Source organism: Hyperoodon ampullatus, assembly GCF_949752795.1.
Source record: "Hyperoodon ampullatus genome assembly, chromosome: 5".
Taxonomy (NCBI): Eukaryota; Metazoa; Chordata; class Mammalia; order Artiodactyla; family Ziphiidae; genus Hyperoodon; species Hyperoodon ampullatus.
In genome coordinates this window covers 8,369,407-8,381,980 of record NC_136918.1, presented here as the reverse complement: position 1 = coordinate 8,381,980, position 12,574 = coordinate 8,369,407, and the positions used below count along the sequence as shown (strand labels likewise).

Sequence of the window (12,574 nt, the reverse complement as noted above, 5' to 3'; positions counted from 1 at the left end):
CTCTTGTCCTTTTTTTTTTTTTTTTAAATAGTATGAGTTTGTGGGCTGCATAATCTCCAAGAAGGCTAACAATTGTAGGGATTGGGCTTTCTGTCACTTTCAAGTGCCTGGGAATTCACCACCGTACACATGCTTTGCGTTAAATTTCCTGGACACTCCTTCAGTGGCATGGAAGGCGTCAGGTTTTACTTGAACCCTTGAGACTGGTTAAATCTATCTGGAAAGACCTCCATGTCCATGGCCTTGTGATGGATGGAAGACTGCAGGGAGTTTCAGAAGAATCTGACCTTTCTTCATTTTCTGAAGTGAGGCCACTAAAAAGTAATATACAGCACAGCACAGGTAACCACAGGTAACTTCTGGGAAGGCTCTCCCCCATGGATAAGGCATGACCTACGTTTTCTGTGACTTGAGTAGACCAGTTCTAATAACAGCTCAGCCATAACTTCAAGAGAACAGCATTCCATCTAAAAGCATACACATGCTCTTAAGTAATATTCAAAATGCTTTCTACTGATTTTTACATCAGTCCTCATTATTGGCAAATCTATTGCTCATCATTATAATTCACTACAGGGGACATGGACAGTTAAAAGTTAGAGTGATTTATATATGTATTTTACAAGGTCTGTGTTGCAGAAAAGTAGTTCTAGATAACGTATGAATGTCCTACTCGGGTTACTCATTTCACACATATTTTCAACTATATTATTTCGTATGTATCCATTAATTTAAACAATTTTAATAGAAGCTGGTTGGGAATAATGACTGTCATAGCTCATTTACCTTTGAACTTATTTATGAAGATGACATTTTCATGACATCTGACCCTTATTTTCTCCAGTGACTAAAGACAGTTCAGCAGCCAGTTCCTATTAGCACTTATTAGAAAGTTTTAAATTACGCTAAAATTAAACTCTTTTCTTTTCCCCGACTGGCAGAAATATCATAGCTGAGAACTTCATAAACTTTCACAGGTCACTTGGGATATTGGAAGATTCAGCTACTTTGTTTTTGTGTACTTTGCATGAAGTTAATGCTAAAACCCAAAGTAGATATGAGGATCCTTTTTCTGGGATTTTCAAAAATGAGATTTTCTTTGTTACATTTCACTCCTTCATGACTGTTATGTGAACAAAATTAAACAGAAACAAAAGAAAATGGCTAACTTAAAAAAAAAAAACAAAAAACCCAAACCCACCAACTTATAGTTTCAAAGATTTTTCTAAGTATCACCATTCAAAGGACATTATCAACAACGGTTTGTCCGTGATCCTTTTGGTCATTGTCTTCTGAATCAATGAAATGTGGATTCTCCAGGGGATTTGAGTTTTCGTGGCCCGTGTCACCTTCCGTTTTCTCCCGCTGACTTGGGCTTTTGAATAAGTGTTTCTTCTGGTGCATTCCAAGGGCAGCAGCTGTTTTGCAAATTTTGGGGCACTGGAAGCAGGCATAGCCCTTCCCATCATGCTCTCGGATATGCCTCTGCTCATGATTCCTTTTCGTGGAGAGATACAAAAAACTCTGAAAGCAGAACTGACAGTGGTATCGCTTTTCGCCTGTGTGGATTCTTTCGTGGATTTTGAGGGTCTCGTTCAACGTGAAGGCCTTGTTGCAATACTGACAGACGAACTCCTTCACGCCCAGGTGGATGCGCTCGTGTTTCTGTAGGTTGCCTTGTACCGAGAAGCACCGTCCACAGGTCTTGCACTGGTACGGCTTCTCTCCCGTGTGACACCTCATGTGCATCTTCAGGGTGGAGGGGCTCTGGAACTGCTTGGAACAGAGCTCACACGCATAAGGCCTGGCCGTGAGATGCCGGTGGGGCCTCCCTTGATTCCCAGCCCCCGAGGCTTTGTCTCCGTCACAGAGTTCACACTGCAACTTGGGCATCTCTTTATTTTCTTCTTCCTCGAAGGCCTTCTCCGGGGGAGCCTTCCCTACTGCGCAGTCCAGTTCGGCCGGGTATTTACATTTGCTGCTCGGGCTCCTGTTTTCATGCTCCTTCCTCCAGTTGGCTTTCCTCATTTTTCTCAACTGTCTGGATTTCTTTTTGGGTTTGTAGTTGTAGTAAGGGCGCCATGGTTTGTCCGTGGAATCCTGGTCACTGGCATCATCAAACATCTCACTCATCTCCACGCACTCGGACTGGCAGAGCCCGATCGGGCTGTCTCTGTTGGTTTCCTGTTCACTCTCTCGTGGCGGAGTCTGCTCCTGCATTTGGTACTTGGGCCTCCTCCCTCTTTTATAGAACAATTTAGATCCTAGGATATGCCTTTTCACAATGGCTTCGTTCCCGATTTTCACCGTTATCTGGCAGAGGGGCGCGACGTTGCTGTTTGTGGAGGTTCCCGGGAGAGCAGGCTTTGCGATGTAAGTTTCAATTTTACTAGTTTCTTTAATGATATTTGTGGTTTTGCTCAATGACCCTCCAGGATCAGCAATGTATCTGGACTCCTCTGGTACTTCTCCCCTGTTACACAGGATGGTTTTCTTTTTCTCCTTCGTGCTCTTGGGTCTGCTGACAACCCTCCCCACTTTGTCTGGCTCGGGTTTGCCATCGTCTTTCGGGGTCTCACTGCCAGCCAGGTCTGAAGGGGCTCTGGGGTTGTGGCTGCTTGTGGCAGCAACGGCGTTGCTGTGCATTATCACCGATGAGAACTGGCTGCTGTGCACGATGACCGAGGGGGCTGGGCCACTGTAGCTGATCACAGAGGTGGAGTTCTCACTGCTGTTACTCACGGACAAAACGGGCGCGTCCCCTGCCCGGAGGCCCGAACTGACGGCATTTTCAGCGGAAGAAACCGACACCTCTGTTGAATAAAAGTTATTGTCCAGGTCAACTTTCAACTCTCCCCTCTCCCCCCATTTGGTACCCTCTGTGTTTTGTGCACTGGTGGAAGTGGGTACATCCTGATGTGCTGGTGTTTCCAGTGGGATGGCTGGACTGTTGGTCAAGGTGTTTACACTGTTTTGGAAATTCAGAGTAGGCAATTCAGAGCCGTGTGGACTCTGAATAACATAGGGACCAGGTGCAGACTCGTTCATCTGACTGTTTTCTCGAGTATTTTCATAGGAAGAATGTCGGTAGCTCTTGTAAGGAGCCCTCTTGCATTTCATGGGCAGGAGCCTATAAAGCTTATATGGATAGACACTAGGCTTCAAGCCCCCGTTTGCTGTTTTTTTACTGATGGAAAGTCTGTGATCGATGGCATGGAAAGACTTCTGGTGGTTCTTGAGGATATAGTAGGTCATGAACGTTTCCAGGCAGAAAATGCACTGATACCGCCTTTCTCCTGTGTGCCAAATCTCATGTCTTGTCCTGTACTCAGCCAATGCAAATACTTTGTTGCAGTAATGGCAAGGATACGTTCTTCTCCACGAGTGAACATTGGCATGTCTTCGGAGGCTGGATAAAGTCACGTAACTACGTTTGCATACTACGCAGCTGTAGAGCATTTGCCCGTTGACAAATTTAACCATGTGTTCTGTTTCTGGCAAGGTACTTCCGGGACTGGAAAATTCACCAATCCTATTCTCAGGTAATAAAGGTTCTGGACCCGTGAATGCACCTCCATTCTGCCCAATGGTGGGATAGTTTTCTAAGAAGCGCTGATTCCCTCCAGGAACGGGCATGTGGCTTGACCTCATACAGATCTGCTCGTGCCGATCCAGTCTGTTGAGGGTGCTGAACTGTTTGTTGCAATGCTTGCACACCAAGGGCTCCTGGGTTGGCTTGTGAAGCTGCATGTGGGCGCTGAGCAAAGTGCTACTGTCGAAAGATTTGGAACAACAGCTACAATTGTAAATGAGAGGCGGCACCTCTGGGGCTGGCAGCGTGGGGACATCAGAGGATTTATTTTCATCTGCCCTGGGGAAATGGACCTCTCCTTCGTTGTTGTTGGGAGATTTTGAAAGAGAAAGAATTGCAGCTGGCTGTGGACTTCCTTCTTGATTCATTTCCAAGTTGGTTGCCGGAGGGGGGGGTATATTTTCTGGAGGTGAATCCGAATCCTGGGGTACGGAGACTGTCTTTGGCTTCCGGCATGTTTTCGGTTTTGCTGCAACAGCTTCGCAGTTTTCTTTCCCTGTTTTCCCAGGTGAACTGCTGTCCCGTTCCCGTACAGGCAGACTTCTGTAAGCCTCAGTCACGGAAGACACGGCGTAGGAGTGCTCGGCGAGGGTGTGCACGGGCTCCACCTCGTGGCAGACGTCAGTCCTCTCCAGGCAAAGGCTGGTGGTTCTCACGGAGTCGGAGACCTTTTTGAAACTTGCCCTCAAGTCCAGTGGAGAAAACATGTTATTACTATTTTCTGTTTCGATGATGGAAAATGCATTTGTGATCCTTGGCCCGTTAGTGATGGCTGGTTCTTCATGTCTTTTTTCATTTTTTTCTTCTTTAACCACTCCCTTTTCGGTAATGCAGAATACATAGGGACCTGGGGAATTTGAAAAGTTGCGATCGGTAAGATCTTCCAAGAAGGATATTCCCAGCTTTTTTCCTGCAGCTGCAAGATCAGTGACTGTTTCTTGTCTCTTGACGACGACTGTGGAGCTGTAGATATAATTAAGGATTTCTGTAAACACTTCGGCTTTGAGATCATCCAGCTCCAGGACATGGCTGGAAATACAGATGGTATGACTCCAAAAGATATTTTTGAAATAAAGGCTTGAAGCAGCCAGGACATTGCTGTGGGCTTTAAATTTGGTGTCTTCCACAATGATAGTGACATCACATAAAATGCCCCGAATGCGCTGCTCATTCAAGATGGAGAGTACTGTGTCGCTGTGAAAGTCGTCCTTGAGGTCCCTGGAAAGGGACATGACTGTCATCTGAAACGAGAGGAGAGAAATGGTCAGAGACCCTTCCACAAGGAGCTCCTTTAATTTGTAGGCTGTTTTCAATTTCTTTGAAAAAAGTTTTTTGTATGAAAATAAATGTTTTTTTTTTAATCTCATTCTGTTGCTGCTCCCAAGACTTGGAGTCGACCTTAGAAGTTTAATCTTTATCTTGCCCCAGCCTGTTCCTCACACCACTGCTAAGAGTTGTTATAGTTGGAAATCCTCCCAGAACTTTTTCTCCTTCTTTCTCCAAAGTTGTAGCTTGGAGAAAGTTTCCCCCCGCCAAATGTTAAAGGTCTCATCATCACGCAGGGCTGCTGCATTGAACTCTTAGAGTCGGGCAATGCCATGGTCCTACCACAAGCCTCCTTATCTATTTCAGAAGATCGCCCTGATGATCTGATCCAAATGTAATTCATGAAGCAGGAAAATGATTTTTTAAAAGTTTTCCCTAAGTAAGCAGTACCTGTGAGTAAAGGCATTGGCTGCTCGGGAAAGAAGCAAGAACTGGAGGAGCCATTCCTGATTTGTGGCTCCGAAGGGTTTCTCAGTGTAAAGTCTCAGTCTGCATGACCAAGTCTGACCACTAGGGGCACCCTGCCCTCTGGCCCTTCCTTGTGGGGACCCATCCTGTTCCTTCTGATTTCGCTTTTATCACAGCCAAAGTAGACTGGGGTGTTCAATCAAAAAGGAAACAAAACAAAAGAAGGAAAGTATATTTCTGAGTTTACAATACCGTGTCTAGTCACAGGTTCCTAAATTAGCACAATTTCAAGGCACTGTGGCTCTTGTTCTGGTCTGAGGATCCTACCTCCGTTGTTCCCAGAGCCCGGGTCTTGTTATCCTCTATGTTCTATAACGAGCCTAGAATGGCCAGAGCCTACCCACTAATATTCTAGTGAGGGACAATCCAAAGCAGTGGCTTTCATAGTTACCCACAGTAAAAAATACATGGTACAGGGCTTCCCTGGTGGCACAGTGGTTGAGAGTCCGCCTGCCAATGCAGGGGACGTGGGTTCGTGCCCCGGTCCGGGAAGATCCCACATGCCGCAGAGCAGCTAGGCCCGTGAGCCATGGCTGCTGAGCCTGCGCGTCCGGAGCCTGTGCTCTGCAGCGGGAGAGGCCACAGCAGTGAGAGGCCCGTGTACCGCAAAAAACAAAAAAAACAAAAAAAACAAAACATGGTACACAGTGACTTAAGACAGAAATGAAACTAAAACTTACCCTTACTATGTGTGATGCAGTCTGTTCCGTCCTATTCTCTTTCACTTAAAAAATGCTAACAGCAACTCACCAAACTAATTCCACTACACACTAATGGAACACTCCTGCACTTAATCTGTACCCCACCCCCCCCAAATACCCGCTTTGGTCTAAAGGATATACTACCCAGCTGTTCATCAAGTCTATCTCTAATCACATGATGTCCAGAAAGCCATATATCTTGCTGCTATTTCTTTAACTCCCAGTGGCAGTGTATTCCTAGCACTGGAGTATAATGTTTAGCCCATGGCATTTAATTCAGTTGGAAAAGACCAGATGGCCACATAAAGGATCTCTTTTTACCTTTTTGTAAGGATTATAAGCTCTGCCCATTATGTTATTTAGACAGTCCTTTATACAAGAATCCATTCGATAACTTCTTTTTATCTCATTCAGCCATTGGAAAAAGAGCATTTCTACTAACAAATTCTTCATTATTCAGATAATGAGAACAAATGTACTCACCATGTTTATTCTCTCTTAATTCTCGAGACAAGGATGCTTAGAACTAATGTTTACCATCGACTGTTGTAGCCACTGTGAGCCTGGGTTTCTGGTGTGACTACTGTCTCACTTTCTTGATTTAGTGATAGCTCTTTTACTCTTGTTTTCCCTGCCTTTAAGTGGAACCTTCCATGAATCTTTTCTAGGGATGTGGGGGGTTAAATCTTTAAATAAAATTAAATGAAAAGGGATCTTTGGGACTTCCCCGGTGGTCCAGCGGCAAAGAATCCAACTTCCAATGCAGGGGACTTGGGTTCGATCCCTGGTCGGGGAACTAAGATCCCACATGCCACGGGGCAACTAAGCCCGAGCGCCACAACTACTGAGCTCACACGTCTCAATTAGAGTACAGAGCCCCCGCGCTCTGGAGTCCACATGCCACAAATACGGAGCCCACCCACCCTGGAGCCTGCGTGCCCTAACTAGAGAAGAGAAAACCCGCATGCCACAACTTGAGAGAAGCCTGCATGCCACAACTAGAGAGAAGCCCGTGCTCCGCAACTAGAGAGAAGCCCGAGGGCCGCAATGAAGATCTCGTATACCACAACTAAGACCCAATGCAGCCAAAAAAAAAAAGAATATAAACTTAAAGAAAAGGGGATCTTTATGGCTTCCTCTGTGCCCTGAAGGGAGAAAGGTTCACCCCTGAATGGATAGCAGGAGTCTATCCTTCACTGGCTTATAGATCAATACCATACTTGGCTGGTGCTTGTTTGGCCTTCCTTGAGGTCTGTAGGATCTACTTTCTCTCCTGACTCGTACCTTCTCCTGTTTGGAAGGGTCAGCCCAGACCATAATGGGCTCTAGAGGACTCCCCACAGCAAGTTTTATATTGCTAGTACTAGTTATCATTAAAAGTTATCATCAGATTTGAGTTAAAAAAAAAATCACTCAGGATCACTTAGGCTGCAGTGTGTTTAAAGGATCAGAGGGAGGCCAGCTGGTTGCAAACCAGCTAGCGAGGCCGTCCTAGTGGTCCAGGTAGAATTAATCCATCCACCCCAGACAGAGTGGGAACCTGGGAAGGAGCGATGCCTCCACCCACACCTAAGGAAGTGAGGCCGCGGGAGTTAGTATCTGAACTCAAAATTTACTGTAATTCCCTCCACCAATATTTATTGAGCAACTGCTAAGTACAAGGCATCAGGCTAAGTGCTGTAGGAAGACAAGAGTTCATTTCTCCGTTGAACAGATGTTTACTGAATATCTACTTCATGCTTTGGGACAGTAGTTCCCAAACCTGGCTAGGCATCAGAATCAGCTGGGAAGTTTTAAAATAGTACAGGTTTACAGATTCCCCCTACTCCGCCCCTGCAGAGAGTCTGGTTTGGAACAGCTGGGGTGAGACCCTGGAATCCATATGTACTTTTGTACCTTACTTCGTGAATAAGTAATACATCATATGATAACAAATTGGAAAGGCACACTGAATAAACACTGACAAGCCTCCTTCCCACATTGTCTCAGAGGCTCTTCAGGTGGTTTTTTATCAACCAGCCAGAAACAGGCCTGGGGGCTGACACTAAAAGCCAGGGCCGCTAGAGGAACAAAAATACTGCCCCCAAAGGTTTGTGGTATAGCAGGGAAAATAAGATGTGTTCACTAAAAGCCGTAAAACAAAGATTCCCAGGGAAGGTGAAGGATCAAGAGCGCTGGGAGAAGGTTTCAGGAGTCAGGGGAGAGTGGCTTGGGAACAGGTGTGAGCCCAGCAAAACCTTGCAGATATGGACAAAGCTGAGGAAAAGGAATTTCAGTCAGAAAAAGGCACAGTCGAGAGTTTTACGCTCTCAAGAAGCTTGTAATCTAGGAGTCAGTGTAACACTTTATTTATTTTTATTTTGTTGTTGTTGTTGTTTGCTTTTTGTTTTTTGCCACACCATGCAGCTTGTGGGATCTTAGTTCCCCAACCAGGTACGGAACCTGGGCCCTCAGCAGTGAAAGCGCGGAGTCCTAACCACTGGACCACCAGGGAATTCCCAGTGTAACAGTTTAGGACAAAGAATCCAAATCCGCAAATGCGAAGTGAAAAAGAGGTGAAAGTTGTTGAAGATGCAATGTCAAGCCATATTCTGCCTGTCCAACGTGCAACAAAGAAATAAGCTAGGAGTCTGTAGGCCAGAGGGGACCCACCGTAGGCCACAAGCACAGCTGGTCCCCACAAGCTGTGTTTGACCCCCATGGTTTTTGGAACCATGTTTTTGAAAAACTGAGCTCATGTTGAAAACCAGGAAGATTTAACACAAAAATCAACATATCTTTTCTTGAAAAATAGGAAGACTGGACAACGAAGGGGTTGTTGGCTGCCTGGCAACTGCGTGGCTGTGTCCCTGTGTCACTGTCACCTGCACGCACGTGCTACCTGTCCAAGTACTTACCGCCCAGCAGCTTCTCTCAGTAAAAAGCCCAGCCTGGCCCCTTTAGGCAGTTTGGTTTGGGCAACTGGTAAGAACATTAAACAGAATCACTTTGCACCCACAGTTCTGAACAGACATACTTAACGATATCCCTAAAATTAGAATTAAGACATAAATGAGCTCGTGGGGGGGGAGGCAGTCATTCTCACCAAAAACAGTATTCTTTGACTTCAGAAAAATTAAAGTGATCTCCTCCTCCGTTTTATTTCTTCATGGAGAGTAAATGAAAACAGAAGTCTTAGGAGTTCCTGCCAATGGAAAGCCCACAACAGACTTCAGAAAAAGAAACAGAACTTGGAAAGCAGATGAGATTCAATTCACACGTAATTTTCTAAAACGTGTTCAAAAAAGCAAGTTTCGTGCAGTATATTTATTATTTTCAGTAGTACTGCTGAGATGGAATAAATAAGCATGAAAAAAGGCTAACAAAAATGATGTAGATGCAAAAATTTTGGTAAGCCAATATTTAAAAAAAATAAACTGGGGCTTCCCTGGTGGCGCAGTGGTTGAGAGTCTGCCTGCCGATGCAGGGGACACGGGTTCGTGCCCTGGTCCGGGAGGATCCCACATGCCGCGGTGCGGCTGGGCCCCTGAGCCATGGCCGCTGAGCCTGCGCGTCCAGAGCCTGTGCTCCGCCACGGGAGAGGCCACAACAGTGAGAGGCCCGCGTACCACAAAAAAATAAATAAATAAACTAATTTGTAATTAGATAACTGTGGTCATCTGACTTATGTTTCTATTTTCCTGAGTTGGTATTTTAGTTGTAATAGCGTTTAACATACACCTTCTAAACACATAAATACACATACATATATATCCACGTGCACATACCAATACATCTATGACTATATAACTATATGAACATATGCTGTATGTGAATATATTTTATAAGCACATCAAACAGGATGAACTTTTAATTCAGCATCTAAAACACAGGATACTTGGACTTCCCTGGTGGCACAGTGGTTAAGAATCCGCCTGCCAACGCAGGGGACACAGGTTCGAGCCCTGGCCCGGGAAGATCCCACATGTTGAGGAGCAACTAAGCCCGTGCGCCACAACTACTGAGCCCGCGAGCCACAACTACTGAGCCTGTGTGCCACAACTACTGAAGCCCGTGCGCCTAGAGCCCGTGCTCCGCAACACGAGAAGCCACCGCAATGAGAAGCCTGCGCACCACAACGAAGAGCAGCCCCCGTTCGCCGCAACTAGAGAAAGCCCGTGTGCAGCAACGAAGACCCAATGCAGCCAAAAATAAAATAAATTTAACAAAAGAAAAACTTAAAAACAGGATACTTGAGAGAGAAAGGGGGTGCACTTAATAACTATGCCAGGGCAACAGGGACACACTGGGACTGCACCCTGGGAAATGAGGATGAATGGCCATCCTGTTGTCACATACATAAATATATAAACAAAAAATGTATCTCCATATAAATTAAAAATAAAATTCTAAAGTTATAATTACAGATATGTACATTTACATAACGTATACTGTATAAATATGTAAATGCTTTTAAGAATTTTATAAATATATGATAAATGTACTTTATAATTATACTTCATATAAATGCCACTGGGAAATTCTACTTAATTAGCATATTTAGCATCTGCTGCTGCTTTTGTCTCCTGCCATATTCCAGCCTTATACAATACACATTCATCTCATGCAAAGGTAGGCACTTCAATAAGATGCTTTTGATGATTAAAATGACTTTTCTTCACCTACTTGTAGAATTAACTAGTTTCAGAAAAGTAAAATAAATCTATGCTGATGGTAAAGTACGCAAACAGTACAGAAGTGGATTAAGGTACAAGGCAGAAGGCCCCCTCGCCACGCCAGCCTCCTCAGTACACCCACAGCACACGCAGCACAGGGACTCCCTATACGGGTCCTTTTCTCATGACTCGGGAGGATTTCTACGCTCTGTCTGTATGAAGCTTTAGAAGAAACGCTGTATTTCCTCTTGAGGTTCTTCTTCTATCCTCGCCCCTAGCTCCACTGCCGGGCAATTCCTATCATTCACTCATCTCAGATGACACCTCCTCTGGTCAGCCTCCTTCCTCACGGATTTCTAGTTTGGGGTTCCGACCTTTATAGTTGCATGTAATGTTGTGCGTCTGTCCACAACTCTATCTTTCCCTGTTTGCTCCTTAAGCGCAGGGACAACCGAGCTCATCTTGGTACCCTCTGCGCCCGCAGGGCGGGTACAACGCACTGTTGATGTCGACAGTGAGCAGAAACGCACTGGCTCCTCAGACCCCGGGCAGCAAATGCCTTAAATAACATACTGTGCTTAGAAAGGTTTCTGGTTTAAAGCTTTAAAAACTAGACCTAGGTGAACCCAAATGCTACTCTAGAGAAAGCAAAATTACCAGGAAAATAAAAATAAATTCCTGTTCTTTTTTCCCCCCTAGTTTCCTTCTAACCTGATGGTTCTCAAAGTATGTTTCATGGACCTCTGTGTCTCCCAAGACCCTATCGGCAAGCTCTTGAGGTCAAAACTGTTTTCACAGGGGCAGGACAGGAATAAAGATGCAGATGTACAGAATGGACTTGAGGATATGGGGAGGGGGAAGGGTAAGCTGGGACCAAGTGAGAGAATGGCATGGACATATATACACTACCAAATGTAAAATAGATAGCTAGTGGGAAGCAGCCACATAGCACAGGGAGATCAGCTCGGTGCTTTGTGACCACCTAGAGGGGTGGGATAGGGAGGGTGGGAGGGAGACACGAGGGAGGAGATATGGGGATATATGTATATGTATGGCTAATTTACTTTGTTATAAAGCAGAAACTAACACACCACTGTAGAGCAATTATACTCCAATAAAGACATTAAAAAAAAACTATTTTCATGACAACACTAAGATGTCATTCATCTTTTTTATCATGCTGACATGTGCATTAATGGTGCAAAAGCAAAGATGGGGAAAAGTTCCGGCAACTTAGCAAACATCAAGCCAGTAACACTTGGATTAAGGAGTAAAAATTATTCATTTTATTAAATCTTGACCCTTGACTATACGTCTTCTTACTGTTGTGTGATAAAATGGGAGGTACACATAAAACACTTCTGGTGCATACTGCCTTGAGAAAAAGCACTTGGGTGTTTCTTTGAGTTCTGAGTTGAACTAGCCAATTTTTTTTTCATGGAACACCATTTTTACTTGAAAAAAATGATAAGACAAACCATGGCTATTCAAATACGGGTATTTGGGCAAACACTTCCTTGAAAATGAACTGAGTCTGTCATTTCAAGGAAGTAGCCATTTTGTTGCCAGTAACAAAAGACTGTGAAGCAAAAACAGAATTTTGGAAAACCTGCGTCTACCACAATGAGCTCAACACTCCTCAGTACATAATGATTTTTCTGATGATGTTGGTGGTGATGTAATGAAAGTGGTTTCTGGATACTGAGTAATGAACCTGGAAGATATGCATGGCTCAGTGAACCAACATTTTCCAAATGACCAATGCATATTACCAAAAAAATCACGCAGGGGCTAAAAGGCGTAAGAGAGAGCAGTGGCTTTAAATGTAACAA

General features: G+C 44.7%; 1 protein-coding gene across 1 annotated transcript; it reads right to left on the bottom strand.

Annotated features, from left to right (window-relative positions):
• Positions 1-1,239: 1,239 nt before the first annotated feature.
• On the bottom strand, positions 1,240-4,833 carry ZBTB38 (zinc finger and BTB domain containing 38; the record flags this gene model as incomplete). The annotated part of the gene is made up of 1 exon (XM_079705471.1): positions 1,240-4,833. One exon carries the CDS (start codon positions 4,831-4,833, stop codon positions 1,240-1,242), a length of 3,594 nt encoding a protein of 1,197 aa, XP_079561597.1.
• Between the last annotated feature and the right edge of the window lie 7,741 nt (positions 4,834-12,574).